Raw genomic sequence first — 22,082 nt, forward strand, 5'->3', positions numbered from 1 at the left:
AGGACCCTCTTTTGCTAGGCTAGGGGCAATTCCAAGCAAAGTGAGGCTTGTTTTGAGGACAAAGTAAAAGTGGTGCACGTTGCACGTAGCCTGGAGGCTTTTCGTATGAGGTGGTGTTACATATCGCGACATTGCCGCCTTGACTGCGCTAGTGCAATCAGGTAACTATCAGGTGCAATCACACCCTAACCATCACTTCACCTCCACCTCAACCATGCTGTTCAAGAAATCCACTCCGCCTCCCACTCCCCTGAAGGTTGTCGTCTTGGGGGACTGGAATGTCGGCAAAACATCTTTCATGGACATGGTACATTGATGTCGCATCACCTACCCATCAGCATCTAACACCTAACCTCAGTTTCTCCACGGAAAGCCGTTTATCCACTACCCTCTTGGTGAAGAAGAAGCCATGTCGCAACGTACCATATGTTATGCCAACCAAGACTGGAACCTCTCACTCATGGATCTCGTTACGCCCATTCACATGTCTTCCAAATATCGTGAAGTATTCCACGGGTACCTAAGTAGCGCCGATGGTGTCATTCTGCTCTACGATATCACAGACCGGCGTTCGTTTGAGGATCCCAATAGCCCCGAACACAATAACCCTATCAAGGACATGTACGAGGATGGCTTGTATTGTCGCAATAGTGTGTTTACCAGGAAAGGCACCGAAGGCGGGATGGTGGGGTTGAAGAAGCGCTTTGGATGTGTGCTAGTAGGGAATAAGAGAGATTTGGTTGATCAAGATGAAGACAAGCGGCAAGTCAAGAAGGAGATGGCACAGCAACACGCAGCGAGTCAAGGCTTCAAGCACTTTGAGATAAGTTCGCTGGACCGAGGAGAGATTGAGCGTGTTATGGAAGCATTGATAGACAGAATCCAGAAAGCGAGATGGATGGATGCACGAGACGTCGAAGATGGAAAGTCAGATGCTAAGAAAGAGAAGGCGGAGCGAGGCGAAAAGACCTTGATCAGTCGGATCTTGAAGATAAAGTAGGGCTTTGTGACATTCATATCGTTTGGTGGTTGACAACGCAGGTTTGCCCACTGAAGTCCGGGTACCGGCTCGTTAGCTCTACGCTTGCACTTGCTAAACATCAGCACCTTCATCAGCATCTACCAGCTCATGTCTCGCGTAAACTAACAAGTTCCAAGTACGGCACCATATAAGCCGGCTGAAACGTTGATCTTTACACTTTCCAAAGACATCCGAGCTAAAGATGGTACGCGAAAGGCGTCACTCCATACATAGCTACACCGTCTAAGCCGAAATAGGTCTAGCGGCTTCTGGTTGCCGTAAATCACTTTTTGACCCCAAAGCCACGCCGTCAGCAGATGGTCCACTGAACAGCGCTTGTATCAATTATCTACTACGAGAATCCAATTAAAGTATGAGATTGCCATATGTCCCGAAACATCAGCTCGTATTTGGCTTACACATGAAAACTGGGGTATCAGGCCTCCCCATGATGATCGCATTTGGCCCTTTCCACGACTACTTTGAACACGGCTTCGTGTTCTCCGTTCGCTATGGTTCTTCATAGGAAATTTTGCTGGCTTTTGTGGCGTTCCGTTTCCGCTTTACCCGTGTCCCGCACCCTTCCCGCAGCAAGTATGCTTAGTAGTCATCGGCGATTTTGCTTAGTGAGCTTAATTGTTTCATAGGATCTACATACACTTACTCGGGTTTTGCTATCGGGATATGGTGGTATGACTCGGTGTATTGTATCTATGGTATAGCTTGATGGCTGGCCAGCTACGTACTCCGTGACATGGAACTAGTAAATGTTCGTTTTTTGAAGCAGGATGGAAATTGAATGAGCTTGATGACTGGGTATAACGATTGATGAGATATAGTATTAGATATAAAGTTTATCATGGCTACCTGTTCATATTGCAGGCTCATGAGGGCGTGAGTATACATTAGGTGTATGTCAGTTCAGTGTTAAGGACCCCGATCCCATCGAATACGAGCGCTCCACCCACAACAGTAAAGACAAGGTTCATATGACAAGAAATCAGTTCAATCGAGCCTTGATCGACCTTGATTCATGCCGTGAACTCCGGTCCAGCTCAGTAAGCCATCCACCTCTTGACACAACGACGTCACCCTCTGTGTGCGGTGACCAGCTCAAATCCGTTATTCGAAGTATATAAGAGCACTCCATGAAGAAAATTTCAGAAATCGCCCAACAGCTTCGAGACAACAACACAACAGCATCACACAAACACCACACTCAACGCTTTCAACTCATCAACAAGTAAGCCCCCTCCCTCCTCCAACCCTCACCTCACCCACTAACACCCCCAGTACCACAACCATGCAACTACCACTCCCACTCCCCATCCTCCTCTCCCTCACCACAACCACCACGGCCCTCTGGATCGCCACAGCAAACATGGACTACCAAACCGCCACTCCCCGGCGGCGCCATCTTCCCCTCCCCCTTCTGCCAAGTCGGCAAAGGTGACACCGCCGAGCAAGCCCACTCGCAAGCCGCCCGCACCGTCGACGCCACCGCCATCATCGCCGGCGGCCACTGCGACCAGCTGCCTTACCAGCACACGAACCAGTTGGGCGGGTTCTGGGATGATTATGGAACCGTGTTTTATGTTGATGGCGATTGGCAGTGGTATTGTAACCCGGGGACGTCGAGTTCGGGGTATTGTGATGCTGGGGATGGTGCGCCGAGGAAGAAGAGGAGTGTGGGGTTTGAGGGCTAAGTGTTATGTGGGAGAGAGAAGGAGAAGGGATACAGGCTGTGGTTTCACTCTTTTAGCTATGGGTCTTTGTTAGAATTAGGGGGAAAGTCTGTGTAGTTTTGAAAATCAAATACGCTCGTTAATGGAATTGATTGATCGTATTGTTGACCTCACTGTTCTCTATTATAATTTTATAGCGTGACAAAGACTCGCATTTTCGATGCTGTCCTATTATTTATATTAGTAAAGTCAATCATACACATCCCTACGTACCCCTCAATATCTACACCTCACTTCGAGGACAGTTAGAAGCTGTAACTGCTGAAAAGTTACTAATTAAGGGGCTAGTGATTCTTATGTGAGGGAGAACAAAAGTAATAGACACTAAATAATTAACGGGTTGTTACTAGATTACGCTACAAATGGGCAGTCCTGGTTACAACCATAAATAATCCCCATCTGCCGGTGATACTCTAGATCTGTGTCGTTCCACTGCACCATGTCCAAACAGGTACTGTAGGCTCTCATGATCCAGAGTGCTACATACTGCCTATCGTCTAGCCATGCCTATCTTGTAGACGCCGAACAAGATTTCTGCTCGATTCGGCTCCGCAGTGTAGCCACCTGCATGCAACTGAAGTCAAACGCAGTAAGTGATCGTCCAAACAGCTTATTCTCACCGGATATAAGGCTGAAAAGTACATGTTACACAGCCAAGAGCATCTCTGCATGTCGATAAGGGACTAGGTAAGCAGCGCATAACCGAGCCGCTTAGCAGTTACTAGTAACCAACCACGACATGCGAGTGAAGACGATAGATTGGAACTGCATATCGGGCGTAGGCGGGGCGTAAGGATATTCCGTCATTGAGGGTGAGCTTATGAAGGAACTTGGGGATATAATGGCGGATGCAGGATCGGCTTCTGTGCTGTCAGCTTTGCTTGTAGAGAGGTAATACTGTTCACTGTACTTTTAATAATTCGTCTACTAGACACCCCATACTTTAAACCAATTGATATATCTCGAGCCCAAGATGACAGATCAAACACCCGTATGGTTTATCACAGCAGCAGCCAGTGGCTTCGGCAAAGCAATGGCCCTGGAAGCTCTCTCACGCGGCCACAAAGTAATCGCCAGTGGCCGGTATATGTCGCGTCTAGTCGACCTCGAAACGGCAGGCGCAGACATCATGGTCCTGGACGTATGCAGTCCCCTGTCCGACATCGAAACTGTAGCCGAAGAAGCAAACGCGAAATATGGCTACATCACCCATCTCGTCAACGTAGCCGGCTATGTCCTCGTCGGTGCCGTAGAAGAAACCTCGTTCGTCTCCCTTCTCCAGACAATCGGACAGACAACTAACAACCGTCACACAGTCCTGAGCAAGACCTCCGAGCCTTCACCACAAACGTCCTCGGCACCCTAAACGTAACAAAGGCCTTCCTCCCCCACCTCCGCGCCACCCCGGGGCACCGCACAATCTCAAACTTCGGCTCCGTAGTCTCCTGGCAGGGGGGCCCCGGCAGCGCAATCTACGTGGGCACAAAATGGGCTGTATCCGGTATCTCAGAGTCTCTACGCGCGGAGCTAGCGCCCTTCGGCATCAATGTGATGGTGATTGAGCCGGGATGGTTTCGCACGGGGATTCTGGGAAAGGGCGTTCCGGTGTATAGTGAGAAGTCACTTGGGGTTTATGAGGATGTGGGGAGGTTGAGGGAGATGCTGGGAGAGGTGGATGGGAAGCAGGTGGGCGATACGGGGAAGGCGTGTAGGGTGGCGGTGGATGTGTTGACGCGGTGTGGGTGTGGCGAGGGGAAGGATGTGCCGATTCGGTTGGTGTTGGGGAGGGATGCGTTTGAAGTTATCGGAGAGAAGTGTAGGGCGACGTTGAGGTTGTTGGGGGAGTGGGAGGGCGTGGTTGGAGATACAGATTATGATTGATGGAGTTTTCCGACTTGCACCTCCACTTAGCGAAACTTCAGATCCTTACCTAGGTAACTTAGCTGTGGAGCTAACGGGTACAATTTCAACCAGTGTTTTTATCGTAGCACAAGACAATATAGGAACGGAGAAATAGTAAACGAAAAGTAGTAATGAAGCATCCTACGAGCAAGTCGTGCTAACATAAATAGGTAATTTTCAATATTCTGGGGTAAAAGACAGCAGATTGCGCAAGCCCATTTCATGTAAGTGGCTGCACAACAAGTCAATGCGTCTATTCAGGCCCGGCAGTCAACTGTCAGCGTTGCAACGCATCGATTGATATCAACACAATTCGCAGTCAGTTGGCAGCTTTCACAAGCCATGACGCAATTGCCCACACGAACCCGGTTCTTCTTCGGCATCCTGCAGAACCAACCACCACACACCACACCACTAACCCCACAACGTGCCCGCGACCAAACCAAAACCAAGCCACGCACCGACACCCGAGTAGCGGCCGTTATCTGAACAAGCTCAAGCTTGGACGACAAGCCACTATGTGGGTAACATGCGCCAGGAACAGGTTTTGCGTACCTGCGTGTGTGGATATTTTGTAAGCTAGTGACGGCATAGCGTAGACGACTTAAAATGGTAGATATGTAGGAGAGCTGTGCGACGTTAGCGCTACTGTAAGGTCCAATTCCAAACTATATTGTCAGATTAGTTTTTAATTGTATGATTATACACTGAGCGCGTTCGCGACTGCGACGACGATGCGCTCGCCATCCAAATCTCGGAACGAGAAAGACACTATCACCAAGATACAAGAACCCCAAGCCATTCCTCACAACTGCATGAGCATGGAGAAGACCAGAAAAGAAACCACCACACCACTCTTTCTCCTCCCCCCGGCACCAACCCGAAATCCCTCAACCCGTATCCTCGAACCTACCAGAGCGCCCTCAACCCAAGCCCGCAAACATGACTATCCCATCAACCGCGGAAACTCCACCACCTCCAAACCAACCGCCAATGCCCAACCTCAACGCCCCGCCCTCTCACGCCGCCGCACAACAGCCCGAACCCGCTACATCGACATGCTCCTAGGTCTCGACTCCGTCCCACCCTTACATAACATCCTCGCCTCGCTATCCGTCTGGATTCTGCTAGCAGGCTACATCGTCTTCCCGGCAACCTTCACCGCGCTCCGCCGCTCCGAAAACACCTCCTCCTCCAGCACCTCATCGTCTCATCTCAAAGCCGCCGCCCTCTCCACCGTGCGCAATATTCCCCTCCTCTACGTCGCAGCCTTTGCCTGCGGCATCGGCGTATGCGGGTGCTTGTATCTCTGGTACGCACATCGCAAGAACTACGTATGGGTCATCAATCGGATTTTCCTGCCTGCGCTGCTGAATAGTATAGCGGGGTTGATTAGTACGATTGTGAATATTTATTCAGCGCAAGAGGGGCAGTATAGTGTCACTGGTAGGGTGACGATTGTGGTGACGGCGGCGTGTTCGGTGGTCGCTGCGGGACTGTTCTTGGTGTATAATACGGTTATGTTGAGGTTGGTTAAGAAGAGGCATGATAGAGAGGTTGAGGCTGTGGAGAAGGAAGCAGGGAGGAGGGATGGGGTGGATGAGGCATGATGAGGGTGGAGATTCATTGTATTATCGTTACTTGACTATCTTTCGTTACTCGTGGAAACGACTGGCGAAGAGCACTTCTTCGCTAGTCGCTGTCTATCGGATATTGTTCATCATCATTTCGAGAGCATGTACTACTCCGAGTATATCATACCAGATTCATCCCTCCCCTTCTTCCTTCGTATCATATATGTGCCTCACATCACGGTCTAGCACGCCCCTTCTCCTGATCGAGTGGGACAGTTCCTTGCCATATGGCCCTGTCCATTACAAACATAGCATACCCACTGGGCTTTCTTACTGGGCTTTTTGACAGACGCGTCAGTGTCACCGTTGACAAACGACGGATTAGTTGGCATGGAAACAGTGTCAATATCATTGGCTTCGTCGTTGGTCCTCGGGCGAGATTTACGGGACTGTCTCTTCTTGGGCTTGTTCGCCTTGGATGACGTTTCGGAGACAGGCGCGTTTCCGGTGGAAGTCGCACTTACGTCGTGCTCGACCTTTGGGTCCGAACGAACTGGTAGCTTCACTACGATCTTCTCAGCTACTATTGTCGGTGGCAAGGGTTTGCTCATTGCCTCGACGGCCGGAGCCGGCTCAGCAGGAGGAGGACGAGACGTGACTTTGGCGGCGCCGTTGAGTTTAGCCTGTTTCTTAACGCAATCACGAGCCAGATGACCTCGCTGATCGCAAAAATAACACATGGGTCCCTTCTTGTTTGGCTTCTTCGTGGTATTGGTAGCCATCGCGAGGACAGGCCTATCGGGAGTGGGCGCAGAGGTCTTCTCGGCTTGTTGGTCTTCGATTCGACTTGCTTTCTTCTCCTCGGCCACCCGCGTCCTTCGCTCTTTCGCTTCTCGTGCTTTATTCGCCTCCTGTGCCTTCCGCTCCGTGGCCTCAAGAGCGGCCTTTTTCTTTCGCAACTCTTTCTCAAGACGCTCTTTAGCCGCCTCAGCCGCACGCAACCTTGTCTCAAGCTCTGTGCGCTCTCTTGCCTCACGTTCCATCTTCTCCTTGGCTTCTCGCTCGGCCTTCTCACATGCTTGCAATACCCTCGCCTCGCGTTCCATGTTCTCTTTCGCCTCACGCTCGGCTATCTCACGTTCCATTTGGTTACGCACCGCCTGTTCGCGTGCCTGTTGCTCACGTTCCATCTTCTCTCGCATCTCTTGCTCACGTGCCTCACACTCGGCAGCCTCATGTGCTTGACGTGCCCTGGCCTCTTTGGCCTCACGCTTCTTTTTCTCACGTATCTGTTGCGCTTCTCGTTCCTTTGCTTCCTTTTCTTGTTCTTCTTGTACATTCGTCCCGTTCTCCCCTGCTAATTTCCTTTGTGCTGCTTTCTCCAAGGCAGTCCTCTCCTTCGTGGCCTTCTTCCGGGCAGCCTTCTTCTCGCGTGCCTCTCGCTCACGGGCATCTTTCTTCTGTTGTGCTGCCTCACGTGCGGCCTTCTCTCGCGCTGCCTTCTTGCGTGCCGCTTCTTCTGCTTCGGCCTTTTCTCGTGCAGCTTTCTCTAGGGCAGCTTGTTCGGCGGCGTCACGCTTGAGCTTTTCCTGTTCCTGGCGTTGTGCTTTCCGCTCCTCTTCTTGCCGTTCAGCTTCAGCCTTACGCTCAGCCTCTTCTGCAGCCTTTCTCGCAAGCTCTTCTTCGTCTTCAACTTGATCTTCGTCACTCGACTCTTCTCCCGATTCAGATTCGGGTCCAGGCTTCGGTTTTGACTTCTTCGCCTTCTTTGCCGCCTTGCCCTTCTTGCCTTTCTTTTTGGTCGCTGCGTCGGTGTGCACGAAAGCGAATGGTTTTTTTAGTGTAGACGACTCGATCTTTCTCTTACAGCCTTTGCAGGCAATGGCGCCTCCACTGGGACAGCGGAAGCTGAATTCTGAAACCTGTACGTTGCAAAAGGTGCACTTTTGTCTTCCCTTTTTCTTCTCCCATCCCACATCGATAGTTCCTTCCATCTTCACACTTGCTTTGTGCAGCTCGGCTGCGTAATCACGTTGTAGGCTCTCAACCCAATCTTTAGCCATGGCACATTTCTCCTCCATGCTGGAGATGCGAATACCATCGCTTTTGGCCTGTCGCTGCTCAGTGGCCTCCTTGAGTTTCTCAAGGCAGCGCTTGTTGATCGCTTGTCGCCTCTTGTTTTTCTGCTCGTGCTCGAAGTGATTGGATTGGTTCCACCGACGTTGTGCACGTATATGCTCCCTCAGCCAACCATCCAGGTCTTCCTCTTCGTCCGATGAATCCTCGCCATAATAGCCATAACCACTGTATCCGTAACCACCAGGCATGTAGCTGCTATGTGCGTAGGCGCCCCCAAACGGAAAACCGTATGACGAGTATGGACCATAATCCCAGAAATCTTCTGGGTCGCTGTCGCCGTCATCATAGTATTCGTATCGTGGCTCTGGCTGAGACCGACGTGTGTTTGCCTTGCGGTCTGCCTTGGCTTTTAGATCAGACTCCATCTGCTGCTTGATCATCTCAGCGTGTTTCTTTTGCTGCCAATCATGAGGATCACGTTGATACTCGGCGAGGTCTATTCGATACGCTGACCACTCGCGTATGACATTCGAATAGCCTTTGTCGTACTTGGCTTTGGTCTCCTCGTTCCTCAAGAGATCCCAGGCTTCGTAAATGCGACGGAAGTCGGCCGCATCGACAGCTTGACCCGGCGCCTTCTTGTCTGGATGATGTTGCAAAGCGAGGCGGCTGAACGCGACCTTGATCTCGGCTTTCGAGGCTGCTGGGCTCACACCAAGATCAGTATAGGCGTCCGCGACCTTGGGCTTGATCGGCTCCTCTGCGAGCAAAGAGTGTGAGGAGCTCATGGCTGATTATCAAATGTGTGATATCAAATGTGTGATATCAAATGTGTGATATCAAATGTGTGATATCAAATGTGTGATATCAAATGTGTGATATCAAATGAGTGCCGTGCTGGACAGCTGATGAGCAAGCACAACACGACTTGCGAGTGAAGTTGAGGTGGAGCGGCACAGCACCGTGATAACGGTTGCAGTTGTGTGGGGGGGGGGGATTACCGAAAGTTCCAGATAAACGCGTACTAACTCACTAGCGTGGTGCGGCAACGCGCTATTGTGGTTTTCGAAATACCTTGAGCCGCCTGGATCTGGTTAGCTTGGTGCCCAAGAACATCAACTCCCATAGTAATTTGTTAGTAAATTAATGCAGCAGCCGTTTCCCACCTCCAGAAGCCCATGAAGCTAGTCCTGTACTCTAAATCGTTCGTGTATAGCGTTTTGTTTGTGTGGAGCTTGTTGCGAGCTCAATCTAGCTGCTGTTGGGATGCCGCCCAAGCGCCAGCGTAAGCCGAAGCAGCCATTCGATCAAGGCGTTAACCCGTCCTCCCAGAAGCGTAGAGCGCCAGCAACTAGACAAAATCCTACCCATTTAACGCCTAAACGTGTCCGCCGTGAGGCGCTGCCGTCGCCTCCAGCGACTGCCCCGCCGCGCCGTCAAAGCCCGTTGTCCGAGCCTGAGCTGCAAGCCACCCAAACAGCTGCCTCCGCGCAAGCTGAAGATATCGTTGGCGAGGATGAGGATACTTTCGAGGATGGAGATGGCGATCCGCTGCCTGAGGATGAGGATGAGATCGCTGCTAAGGGCGCTGCCGGTAGTGTTGAGGATGAGGGAGAGCCAGCGTACCGACGTCAAGAAGGCACTCCATGGCTGCCTCGCTCATCGCAAGCGCTAGAGGATGAGGTTAATCCTGTACTGCGCGTTAGGTGGAGGGCTTGCCTTGGTGGTGATATGGAGAAACACTTTATTCCTGAAGCTGCCGATAGCGAGCACGGCGTACGGCTGTACTCGCTGCATTTCGACGACCTATGGCAGTGGGTAGATGACGTTGTTGCAGAATTACGGCCAAAAAGAGCGAAGATCTCATCTGTTTGCACTGTTGTTTACCCAGCTAAGCAGGCCAAACGCGAGCGCGCGATAAAGCGATTGCGGCGAGGTGTTGATGCAACGTGGAATAGCTTTCAGCGCCTTGTTGTAGAGGTTGATAACTATGTCAGCGAGCCAGTAAACGTCGATTTCGAGCTCATCTTGGCTGAAATTCCAGGGGAGCAGCAGCCGTTGCCAACGGTTGTCGACGGTCCTCGTCGACGCACCGCAACGGTGATTCAAGAGGAGGGGCTTGCTGGTGTAATAGCAGCTGAACAAGCAGGTAGCGGGCATGCTATTGCTATCCGGGATAGATGGCGCTGTACAGATACCCATTGCGAGAACTATCCTTATTGCTGCTGGATGGCGCCAACAGCGAGGCAGCCAGCGCGCTTCGAAGATCACCTCTTTGTCAACGGCAACATTATCTCCATGTGGGCAAGAGCAATTACAGCGAGAAGGGCAACGTACGATGAGCCATCTGATGATGTACGGCTTGCAATTTTGAGAGCAAAGGACCTGCGGGTGCATGAGAAAACGCGCAAGTTGCGGGCGGCTGGAGATGGCGACGATGATATCAAAAGCTTAACAAAACTGCTCATCGTTGGACAGCTTGAGCGGATGAACAGGCAACCTCAACAGGAGTCTAACTTGCAGGCAGCTGCACCAACGATAACAAGAGCTGAGGTATCTAGTGCATCTCAGTGGGCGCCTATCCGATATGATCATGAGCAGGAGATTAACGAGCATACTAGTAATTTCTTTAACTACCTTAAGTTAAAATTTCCTACAGTTGGAGAGGACATTAACGAGCTTTATAAGACTCTTGTTATTGACGGAGCTATGGATATCAACCTCTTGATGCAGCCATCTGGTGATATCTTGAAGTTGTGGACGCAGCATTTCAAGCAGCCTCCTGGCTGGTTTTTCACGCTACAAAACACTGCAAAAGAATGGCAAGCTGGGTACCAGGGTCTCACAGATCGTAACTGGAGACGAGTCGAACGTTGTAAGAAAAGAGAAGAGATTGCGCGCAAGAAATTGGTGGTTGAACCGTCTAGCAGTGTTGTGGAGGATGATGGCGAGAATGCTTGAAGCTTAGTGGCCTGAGCGTTTTTGGTGACAGCGGCCCGTGCCCGCTATAGTGTTGAGGTTTTTCAGGCGTTTCAAATGCGCTGCAACAATAGTCTATTTGGATAGCCCTATGTACAACACTACAACGTTATGCGATTATAACAGGTTAACTTCCTAAGATAGTTCTATATGTATAGAAATAGCTCTTATTTTTTTAGAATTATTAAATCGCTTTTGTGGGTTGCGCATTAAGGTGTAATCGTTCGCATTTGTATGGTATCATCTACCTATAGAAACGTACTGTGGCATCCATTTAAAAGCACAATTAATAGGGATAGCCACACCTATGGAACCAGCTTCTGCAGTTAATATTACAGCACACCAGCTGCGCTGCATACTCAAGAAAGACCCCAAAGTCAATGAAGTTCTCCGCTTGCGCTGAATTCCTTTTCATCCACCCCTTGAGCTGCTTAAAGCTCTTCTCGATGGGGTTGAAATCTGGTGAGTATGGCGGCAGATACTCAAGGAGTACTCCAGCACTTTGGCAAAGCACCCGTACACGCTCTGATCGATGGATGGAGGCGTTATCAAGCACGATTACTGAGGCTGGCCCTGGGTGAGGATTGCAGAACGGCAGCACTTGAAACTCTAAGAAGTCTTCTAGGATCTCAGATGTAATCGCGCCTTGAAAGATCTTATAGCTTATGTAGCCATCTATCGTCATGGCTGGCAGCAGCGACCACCGTTCTGATCGCCTGAAGCTGTGTGATAGCTCCACCGGCTCCCCGATTGGAGACCAGCCATACTTGCGGTCGCCCGTACGCTCATTGCAGGCGCTCTCGTCCAACGCAACGATCTGCTCCGCCTTATAGTGTTGCGCCATCCTGGCAAGATAGAGGCGGCGGAGTGGCTCACTCTGCTCCTTTGCCCGCTTTGTTGCAAGCTTGCGAGACCATCTCATCTTCTCTAGCTCTCGGTAAACGCTCGCAAGGCTTATCCTAACGTCGTACTCGTCGTACAAGAAGTCCCTCATCTCATCCATGTATGCGCCCGGTGAGCCATTGAGGTATGCCTGAAGGCCTTCGCGCTGAGCTTGCCGGAGTATAGATGGCCGCCCAAGTCGAACGCAGCGCGGCGGATAAGGCACGCCCCAAAACTCTAAGCTCAACCTCAGCTTTGCTACTGTGTTACGGCTCGCACCTGTAGCTCTAGAGATGGCTCGATCACTTTCGCAGGCAGCAATTCGGTCGAGGATAGCCTGGAGAACAGCGGGCTGCAAGCGGTGGCCGGTGCCTGGCATCGCGATGAGATGGGCTCGAGAAAATTGCAACACCAAAAACGCGAGTCAGTAGAGGCGATCGCAGCAAACAATGAACTTCAAATACGTTGTGGGTGTTAGAAAGCGTGGCTGCATCGATTTACTAACAAATTACTATAGGAGTTGATGTTCTTGGCCACCAAGCCAACCAGATCCAGGTGGCTCAAGGTATTTCGAGAAACACCCATATCAGGTGCCCTTGCCTCTAACCCAGCCATTTACTTCGACCCACTATCGCCGCGTGGAGTAACGCGCTAGATGAACCCCATGGTCACACACACTATGCACGAACGTGATGAATTTGCCTACGGTTATTTGTCATTTTTACGGTATTATGGTACACATGAGGGAGCGCTTGCGAGCCGATCCATACCGCTTTTAGCACTCCATTCTATCTATCCTCTCATCGACAGTCCACGCGTCTCCTAGCACAACGCGTAGTGGTAATGTTTATATGTTATTAACTACAATAAGCCCCGTTCATTCTGATGTTTTTACTCTGAACTAGAAACCATTGTGCAGCACAACATGTAGTCTTCACCAGAGCAGTTTAAAGCTGGCAAGCAGGGTCATTTTCGTTTTAGGAGAAAGGAAACAATCGGGTAGACTTTGTACATGACATCATTCCCGCGCTACTATACACCATTCCTATCAATTGGTAATTTTCCTACACCTTACGTGATCCAGCAGAGAATAACATTGTTGAGATAAGGCTAATTTTTGGAAAGATGGCTACGTTAGCAGCCATAGTCTTACTGTTTTTCCCCGGTAAATCACTGAATGCAACTTACATGATTCTCGTACAGGCAGGGAGAGGCAGGGAGTTTATGGACATGTATGAACGCAGTGAATATTTCACAGGTAGAAAAGGAGTCGCGGAGAACGTGTTTTCTTGTGCTCGCTTTTCTAGGGGTTCAAAGTTTGGAAAATGGATAACTATAGAAAGAATTATGACATGGTAGGAGGGAGATTTCATGTACCCCCCACAAACCACACCTTACAATCCTTCTCCCCTCACCGCTATAATAATTCTATTATTCTAGCTTTACCAAAAAACATCGAACGGCTCCTTTCGAAACCTGGAAAGTTTTTCACCAATACCCCGCACGCTTAACGCTAGCCGCCGCCGTACAACCGAGCCACAAAGTACCGCCGAGACGAAAATATGCCGCAACTGCCGCTATATACAACAAACGTTCAAGGTCCCATGACTTTTTCCCCTACGAGGTTTTTTTCAGTCTTAGGAGCACGGGGTTATTATAGCAAAGGGATTGGTCACAAAGGTGGAGATAAACGGGTGTCTATTACAAGGTCTCTCTCTCTTTCCTGTATAGAAGCAAAAAACCCAAACCCCCATAGTCAAACTCGACCAAAGAAACGAAATCCTACGGGTATAGAGGGAAAAAACTAGTCAAACGGCCCTAGGCCACCGTCCTACATAGTCTCTGACTGAAAAAGGACGTTAATGGATACTACTACTACTACTACCACACCTTACAGCCCCAAAGTTTGGTCCCCACCATGACTTATCCACAGTTTCGAACGAAAGAAGTCTTGCATCTATTGTTGCAACGACGGGTTTCCCAGTCCGAATTAAACACAACACTAGTGATCCACATTTTCTTGTTTTCAAACTTTGCGCAGAGAAACACCACACTCATGACAACTTCTGTGTCGTTCTTTTTTTTTTGATAATCTGATATTGTTGATACGGCTAAGGTATCGGAATCACCTTCGTTGCAACGAGTTGAAATGATTGTGATTGTTCTTGTTGTTCTATGGAGGTGGAGGGAGGTCGGCAGTAAGGCAGCAGCTAGAGCTCGGACCACACGGCTTAGTCAGCCGTGTAATCCAAGCTCGTGCATGCAGCAACCAGCTGCCTTATCTACCGCAGGTTCGATTCCCAACAGATATTTTCGAGAGGATAAAAGACCGATGACATCCAACGTCAATCATGTCTTTTGAGTAAAACGAGGGGGGAAGATGGAAAACATTTGACAGCATATTTGTGGTTTATTATGAGAAAGAGAGAGAAGAGAAGACAGCGAACATATGCAAGTTGCATCATTTAATTTTAGAGAAATAGGAAAGGAAAGAACACAGCGGAAATTACGTTTTCGTATAGGTTATAGATACAGTGAAATAAGTGGTGTGTCGGATCACAGATATCAACGATATCTCAGCCACGCGATCGGCCGCACTGATCTCGGTCACGCGAGAAGGCGCACTGGCATCAGTCACGCGGACAGGCGCACTGATCGCGGCGTCCGAGCAGCGCTCAGACCAGACCTCCTATATCTAGCTCTTCCATAGTTCTCCTTCGCAAGACAATCAATCAGAACCATCACCGAACAGAATGCATTCCTAGTTATCGTTATTTCCTTTCAGCACTAGTGCTACAGCCCTACCAACATGATGTGTTTAAAGAAAGGAAGCAGAGATACGGGAGACGGCTCTATATACCCGGACTCTGCTATGGCCACATAGAGCCCACTTCTCCGGGTTTTAAATGTCGACGATGGAATGCTTTTGTACATGGGGTGGATGGAACTGTGGTTTAGAGCTGTGAATCACGCAGTCACGCCTCCTTAAATCTTCACTTCGAGGTTTTCAGACTGCGCCAACGACATTGTTTATCTATCTCAACATCGCAGGACAACCGTAAATTTGGTAGAGAATTTCATGATGGAAAAGAAAGTCGGGGACACAGAGATCGCACCGTGCCGCATTTTTTAGCGTTCAATATCCTGGAACGCGGGAGAAAAGTTCCACAGAACGGAAGCATCAAACATGAAGATCGTGGTTTTGAGAACAGCCAGAAGAAGAGCTAGATATTACCCATAATTTCGCTCATTGTGATCCCATAGAGAGCTTGATTTAGTTCATAAAATAAGAAAAAGGTGGAAGTTGGTTGCGAGCTTTATAGTACCATTGCAGGCGTTTGATCGCCGGGAAGTAACTAGAAACTTCCCTTGCAGAGAAGCATACGGTGACATTGTAGAAAGTTGATTCGTTTTTGAAAGAATAAGGCAGGAAGCCAGACATTTTAGGGTGCAATTTTCGATTTTCACACCAGGTGGCATACTTGTCAACGAGCGAGCCGGCTCGCTCAGCTCGCTCGGCTTGGACGTTTTGACCAAGCCGAATGAGCTGAGCGCGCAGTGCGCGCTTGCAAGCCGAGCGAGCTTAGGGATAGGCGCTCGCTCAGTCAGCTTGCTTAGCTTGGTTGGATGGAGCGGTTGGAAACTTGGGGCTGAAGGACTTGGTGGAGGGGCAATCTCACGATGATTTTTAGGTGTAGTGCGTAAGTTCGAAACCTAGTTATAACCTAAAATACACTCTTTTTTGCTATATTTCTAGCAAATAAGCTACTAAATTTCCGGCTAACGGCCTGGCAACAATATTCTCCTTCTGCGACACTTCACTTACTACTTATCACCCACCACACTCACCTATACTCCACCAACGCGTCTCTATTTGCAGCTATTATCTACCTCGCCGTTGCTATAATGCCAGCAAAAAGAACATGCGTTAATGCTCTAGAAATCGCGACAACTTCGAAGCGCCCTAGAGTCGCAGCGCGTCATCGCGGGACTGCCAGCCAACCTGTGCTAGTCGATACTCGGCCATTCTCACCATCTCCACCTCCTCCACCGCTGTCGCCGCGTCAAGCTCTCGTCGCCGCGCCACAAGCACCAAATTTTGAAGCGACCCTCCGAGAGTCGCGCGCCGAAGAGACAATCATCCCACCACCTGAGGGCAGCGAGCATGCCACTGTTGCAGCTTCAGGAGCAGCTAGCGAGGCTGTCGACGAGGGTTTCGTATGGGTAGAGGACAAATACGACGGCTTTAATTGGAGTAGCTACCCAAAGCACTGCAAGCCGCCCACATCACTTTCGAACCGAGCAAGCTGGGTATACAGCCATAGCTATCGCATCGCCTTGCGCAGCAACGTCGCAAAAGTCACGTGGATCTGCCACTATTGCTATAAGCACAAGTTCACTACTGTTGGCCGTGGCATACATGACGTCTCGCAGTCTCCATCAGCGCCAGCACGTCATCTCGGAGAAGACAAGAAAGGTCATGGCTTGAAGCCTCCAAGTAAGCGCACTACCGTCGCTCCTCGGAAAGAAACTCTCCTCGAACGCGCCCTTCAGAAGGGCTGCTCTCAGGCTGTTGCCAACGAGCTTACCAACTTCAATATACAAGAGTTTAGGCTTGCGGCCGTCACCTGGCTCGTCGAAAACAACCTCCCACTCTCACAATTCGAATCATCGTCTTTTCGCAATATGATACAATTAGCTAGCGTAGAGGCAGAACGAGCCCTGTGGGCATCTCATAACAGCGTCTCACGATACGTTATACGCCTGTACAACTACCTGTTACCAAAGGTTGTCGCAAGCCTTTCAGAATCAATGAGCAAAGTCCATATAAGCTTTGACGGATGGACGACAAAAGGTGGCAAGCGCGGTTACTTAGGTATCGTCGCCCACTACGTTGATAGCTCTGGCGAGCTCAGGGACTTGCCTATTGCGCTCCCACAACTGACAGGTGCCCACACCGGCGAGGCCATGGCTGAGGTCGTGATGGCAATATTCAAGCAGTTCGAAATCACTGTGGGCAAGCTCGGTTACTTCGTCCTCGACAACGCACATAACAACAACACCACGATCAACACTCTCGCCTTGCAGATGGGCTTCAGCGCTACCGAGCGTCGCCTTCGCTGCGGTCCTCATACGCTTAATCTCATTGGCCAGATGCTACTCTGGGGTGAGGAGAAAGAGTCCTACGACAACGAGGAGACTGAGCGCGTGAACGAAGCTGAGAACATGGCTACTTGGCGAGGCGATGGACCATTAGGAGTGCTTCTCGCGGTTATCAACTACATCAAAACACCACAACAGTACGCTCTTTTTGAGAAGTATCAGAAGCTCGCTATTAGGGACCAGCCTGTCAACGCGCCAACAGAACAGCACAAAATCAAGGAGCCCGTCAAGCCAGTTGTTACTCGCTGGAACTCTTACGTTTCGTGTTTTGAGCGCGCTGTTGAGTTGCAATTAGCGGTTAATGGGTACGCCAACTACCATATTCAGAAGATTGAAACTGAAGACGCGTACGCCCGAAGTCGTAACAACAAGCTGCCTGCAGCGCCGGATTGGATGAGGTCTGATGGGATCAATGCCCATGACTGGCAGGTGATTGCTGAGTATATTGATGTGCTCAGGCCACTGAAACAAGCTACAAAACGGCTTGAAGGCCGCGGCAAAAGCGGTGCTTTTGGAGCAATCGCTGAGGTTATTCCAGTATTTGAATACTTACTTGGAGTCTATGAGGACCGCTTGCAAAGCTATGAAGACGTCATTCACGATGAGCATACAGAGTCACCCGAAGACCACCTTGCTATCAACCTCCGCGCTGCCCTAGTTAAAGCCCGCGAGTACTACAACAAGCTCGACCTCTCGCCAGCTTACTATGCTGCTACAATCCTTCATCCTCGCTACAAAAGCTACCTTGACGCAGCGTGGGCGGATAAGCCTGATTGGCTAGAGAGCAGCAACCGCAAGTTTCAACATTTGTGGGCGGAGTACAAAAGCTTACCGAAGCCGCGCTTACGCCCCAAAGTCAGGCACAATGATATAGACGACGCTATCAACAGCTTTATTGAGCCTGCAGGGCTTACGGAGAACGAGGAGGATGAATATGAGGCTTGGAAACGCAGCGAACCGATCGCTAGCGAGGGCGTCGACCCTATAAAATACTGGGTAGGACTCCGCGATCGCTACCCCAGCCTTAGCAAATTTGCTATCGACATGCTATCAATCCCAGGCTCAAGCTGTGAGTGTGAGCGCTTATTCAGCGAGCTGGGTGACCTCCTCGAGCCCCGTCGGCGCAGCATTTCTCCGCAACTTCTAGCAGCAATACAGTGCGATCGACGATGGATAAGAGCTGGATTTGGCAGTGGTGAGGTGCCTGTAAAGGAGGCTATCAGCGATGAGGAGATGGACGCGAAATACGGTGTACATAAGTGGGATATTAGCTGAGAAACTCAACACCAAGGTTTCTATATAACTTTCCTAATCGGGACTGAGCCCATCAAGCCGAGCGAGCTGACAGCCCTGTTTCAGCCAATCCGAGCGAGCCGAGCGAGCTGCTGGCCTCCGCTCAATTGGCTGAGCAAGCCAATTGGCTGAGCTCGCTCAGCTTGCTCATTGACATCTGTGCCAGGTGGGTGGATTGAAGAAGAAGAGGAGATCTGAGGGAAGCAGGAAAGATATTGGTCTTTTATAGTAGTACTTCAATACTTTTATGGTATCGCGTATCTAAGAAGCCATCGAAAAAGAAAAGAAAAAAGAAAATATGAGCTCCGTCATCTCAACTATCACAAATCCCATCAACATCCCAATCTGTAGCTGACCAAGGGACGACGATATCGAACTTTGGCTTAGTGACCTTTTATCCAGTAACGAGCTCAATATCACGAAAAAACCATATCAATAGACATCATCAAACCCGAACCGATACCTGTGCCGTCGAACAAAAGCCCTAGCCACTTAGCCGATGGATCATGTATGTAAATGCTTCCCGCGTCACCGGAGACCACAAAGGGTCCATGGACATTGCGCCTCTTCACCACACTCCAACAATAGCCATGCTGACGTTGCGCGTACCCATCTACGCAGGCAGCGTCATCGTTAAAGTCTTCGTTCTGCGCAGGGTTGATGGCAGTGATGGCGTTGTTGATCTGACCGAATGACCAGCCGGATGTTCTGCCGTACTTTGCGACGAATACTTCGTCACGACGAGTATTGCACATGCCAACATTAAGGCTAGTCCACCTGTACGCCGGCATGCCAGGAGGAAGACTAGTCTTAATGCCACTAGCACCCAGAGATGTCAACAAGCAAGTCAAGCTGGCTTGATTCTTATCGATTGCAGATCACAGACCATTCTCTGGGACGTGCCACTGTGCACGAGCCTCTATATTGTCTGTGATCTGCAATCGATAAGAATCAAGCCAGCTTGACTTGCTTGTTGACATCTCTGCTAGCACCACCGTGTTCCTCTTCTGACATCTTTATTCGCTATCGACCGGCCTTTTGCTAACTCAATGAGTGCCCAGTCTAAGGGTCAGACATACTCTGTGACACCTGCTTGATCTTTCTCAGACATATACTTGGGTGCCGAAATACTTCTGCCAGATCCTGTCGCGAGTGTACCGAAATCTCTTGATGTTACTTGCGCATTCGCAATTTTTGCTGCATACTGGTCGAGAGGCGCTTTTGTAGAAGGACTGCTGGTGTCATTGTATCTCTCAAGAGTCTTCTTTCTCGATTGTAGAGTGACGATATATGCGCTGTCGTCGACATCTGCAGGTGAAACAAAGACATGTAAATCCTTTTGGAGCTGAGCCGTCACAATCCATGTTTTCCTTCGCTGATCACGCGCCGCTATCCAAACCGCTACCAGCACCGAGCTTTTCGATCCAAAGAGACAGGTCACTACAAAAGAACAATGCCAAGACATCAGATCAGCCATAGATTCATCACGGTGTTATTTCGACCATACCATCCCTAAATAAATGAAGAAGATCGACTCAGGCCAGTACATGGGATTCAAGGCATATTCATTTTGGTACAAGGAGGAATACACAACCATGTGCTTTACATTTTCGGATAATAGAATGCAACTGTAGAGAACGGTAAAGTAGAGGTGACTACTGGGTGCCAACACATGCCATGAGCTTTCTGTGATTTTGGGGCGAGGCAGAGAACGCCAGACATTTGATGATGGCGACTAGTTTTGGGAATGACGACGCACTCCATAATATGACAACACGTAGCAAATCGGCACGCGCCCACAAATCCGAGTGGCTTCTGGAGTCTTTTCGGAGAAAGCGAGGGGAAAGCCGGACATGGAATATCCCCATCATACTTTTTTGGAAGGTATGAATTTGTCAGATAATAGCACTGTTGAAGATGAGAGCGTACAGACGCTGGGTTAGACTAGCGCGACCCGGCATCTGTGAGAGCCAATCGGATCACAGGAAGGCTTGGCACCCCCTAGGTGTGCCCACAACCGTAGACAGAACCACAACACAATAAATAATCAACATCATCACCATTCATTACCTATTTCATCAGTATTCCAGATGAGAGTGAATATCTGACAGAATTTTAGTAGAGAGCAGAACAAAGACCCGACCCAGGCCAACACATGTCTCATATATTCAGAGAGTTTTTTATTTATTTTTGCAACATCAGAAGAATGCCGAACATGTTCATGCATCGATGATATTTTGGAAGGCTGTCGGGACATGCGCGTACAGCCAGCCCGGCGAGTTTTTCCGGGCCGGAAGCTTGGACCACTAGTTAGACCAAGCTTCCCGCTTAGCTCGCACCCGTACATATGGAGATCTCTCCATCCAGCTCTTGCTCACTACTAATCAAATATCATATACTTTGTTCGTTGCAACGACAGTGATATTCGACACCTTTGCCGTGTCAACAAGAAAGAAACACACCCGTCATATCTGTCGGCCCTAGGGCTTATCCCTTGGCTCCTCCTTAGGCAACCAGGCAGCCACCCATTTACCCGCTAGTACATTTACGGCCTAGCTCCTTCACTCCCTCTTCCCACTGCATATATAGACCTCTTTCCGATAGCTCTAATACGAGAGGATCATCCCCAACCTTGACGCTTGACAATATCCAGATGTCGGGATTTTGAAAAAGTAGCACCAGCAGCTGGGAACCATTCCTATTTCAAGGGCGTGCTCATTTAGAATTTCTAGAAAGATCAGGAGAGATATAGAGAGGTCTAGCCACGTAGAAAGTAGGATTTAAACACCAGGACAGGCAGAAAGCTCATAATGGCGGTCGAAGTCGTTTTTAGGGAAAAAGACAGAACACTACCCATGGATCGTAGACTTAGTAGTTTTAATAAACCAGCAGCAGCAACCGCAACCCACACATTCCAGTGACAGTTTCCACTTTTGAAATTTCTAGGAAAAATGGGAGATAGGTAGAAGACTTGTATCGCCCAAGAAGAAGTATTTGTACAACAGGACAGACACACAGACAGAGAGCACATCCTTCTCTTGAGTTGGAGTTTTAGGAAGAAAGACACAAATCCACTCATACAGAGGATGGCTGTAAATATTTGGAACAACAGGAACGCCACACATAATACTCTTCAAATACTCATTTTAGGAAGAGAGGGGAGAAACAGCCATGAGTGTCACAAAACTGAATTTCGGAAAGGAGAGGAGGGACAGCCATGGGATAGGCGAGGTGAATTTTTTAGACAAACGGGAAAGCGAGGAACAGCCATGAGAAGGCACAGTACAGTTTTTAGACAAGTGGGAAAGGAAGGAAGGAGGGACAGCCATGTAAAGAAATCTCAGTCGATTTTACGTACAGAAAGAAGGAAGAAACGAGGGATATGAACTGAAATGCTCTGTGATTCCAGAATAAGACAGAAAGCCGCGCATGTGTGGCGTTGGG

General features: G+C 49.6%; 9 protein-coding genes across 9 annotated transcripts; 7 read left to right on the forward strand and 2 right to left on the reverse strand.

The window, feature by feature from the left end:
• Positions 1-214: 214 nt before the first annotated feature.
• On the forward strand, positions 215-1,000 carry PtrM4_127060 (GTPase SAR1 and related small G protein; the record flags this gene model as incomplete). The annotated part of the gene is made up of 2 exons (XM_001939775.2): positions 215-307; positions 359-1,000. The coding sequence occupies 2 exons, from the start codon at positions 215-217 to the stop codon at positions 998-1,000; spliced, it is 735 nt and encodes a 244-aa protein (XP_001939810.2).
• Positions 1,001-2,010: 1,010 nt separating this feature from the next.
• Positions 2,011-2,727, forward strand: PtrM4_127070 (uncharacterized protein; the record flags this gene model as incomplete). Its single annotated transcript, XM_066108793.1, has 2 exons — positions 2,011-2,152; positions 2,315-2,727. 2 exons carry the CDS (start codon positions 2,011-2,013, stop codon positions 2,725-2,727), a joined length of 555 nt encoding a protein of 184 aa, XP_065960785.1.
• A 1,012-nt stretch (positions 2,728-3,739) lies between these two features.
• PtrM4_127080 (uncharacterized protein) lies at positions 3,740-4,862 on the forward strand (the record flags this gene model as incomplete). Its single annotated transcript, XM_066108794.1, has 3 exons — positions 3,740-4,029; positions 4,083-4,452; positions 4,839-4,862. 3 exons carry the CDS (start codon positions 3,740-3,742, stop codon positions 4,860-4,862), a joined length of 684 nt encoding a protein of 227 aa, XP_065960786.1.
• A 540-nt stretch (positions 4,863-5,402) lies between these two features.
• On the forward strand, positions 5,403-6,060 carry PtrM4_127090 (uncharacterized protein; the record flags this gene model as incomplete). The annotated part of the gene is made up of 2 exons (XM_066108795.1): positions 5,403-6,002; positions 6,052-6,060. 2 exons carry the CDS (start codon positions 5,403-5,405, stop codon positions 6,058-6,060), a joined length of 609 nt encoding a protein of 202 aa, XP_065960787.1.
• A 424-nt stretch (positions 6,061-6,484) lies between these two features.
• On the reverse strand, positions 6,485-9,109 carry PtrM4_127100 (chaperone protein; the record flags this gene model as incomplete). The annotated part of the gene is made up of 2 exons (XM_066108796.1): positions 6,485-7,837; positions 7,937-9,109. 2 exons carry the CDS (start codon positions 9,107-9,109, stop codon positions 6,485-6,487), a joined length of 2,526 nt encoding a protein of 841 aa, XP_065960788.1.
• A 478-nt stretch (positions 9,110-9,587) lies between these two features.
• Positions 9,588-11,282, forward strand: PtrM4_127110 (uncharacterized protein; the record flags this gene model as incomplete). The annotated part of the gene is made up of 1 exon (XM_001939780.2): positions 9,588-11,282. The coding sequence occupies one exon, from the start codon at positions 9,588-9,590 to the stop codon at positions 11,280-11,282; it is 1,695 nt and encodes a 564-aa protein (XP_001939815.2).
• A 304-nt stretch (positions 11,283-11,586) lies between these two features.
• PtrM4_127120 (DDE-3 multi-domain protein) lies at positions 11,587-12,561 on the reverse strand (the record flags this gene model as incomplete). Its single annotated transcript, XM_066108797.1, has 1 exon — positions 11,587-12,561. One exon carries the CDS (start codon positions 12,559-12,561, stop codon positions 11,587-11,589), a length of 975 nt encoding a protein of 324 aa, XP_065960789.1.
• Positions 12,562-12,631: 70 nt separating this feature from the next.
• PtrM4_127130 (uncharacterized protein) lies at positions 12,632-12,837 on the forward strand (the record flags this gene model as incomplete). The annotated part of the gene is made up of 2 exons (XM_066108798.1): positions 12,632-12,649; positions 12,700-12,837. The coding sequence occupies 2 exons, from the start codon at positions 12,632-12,634 to the stop codon at positions 12,835-12,837; spliced, it is 156 nt and encodes a 51-aa protein (XP_065960790.1).
• Positions 12,838-16,088: 3,251 nt separating this feature from the next.
• Positions 16,089-18,620, forward strand: PtrM4_127140 (Dimer-Tnp-hAT domain containing protein; the record flags this gene model as incomplete). The annotated part of the gene is made up of 1 exon (XM_066108799.1): positions 16,089-18,620. One exon carries the CDS (start codon positions 16,089-16,091, stop codon positions 18,618-18,620), a length of 2,532 nt encoding a protein of 843 aa, XP_065960791.1.
• Between the last annotated feature and the right edge of the window lie 3,462 nt (positions 18,621-22,082).

This window comes from Pyrenophora tritici-repentis, chromosome 7, assembly GCF_003171515.1.
Source record: "Pyrenophora tritici-repentis strain M4 chromosome 7, whole genome shotgun sequence".
Taxonomy (NCBI): Eukaryota; Fungi; Ascomycota; class Dothideomycetes; order Pleosporales; family Pleosporaceae; genus Pyrenophora; species Pyrenophora tritici-repentis.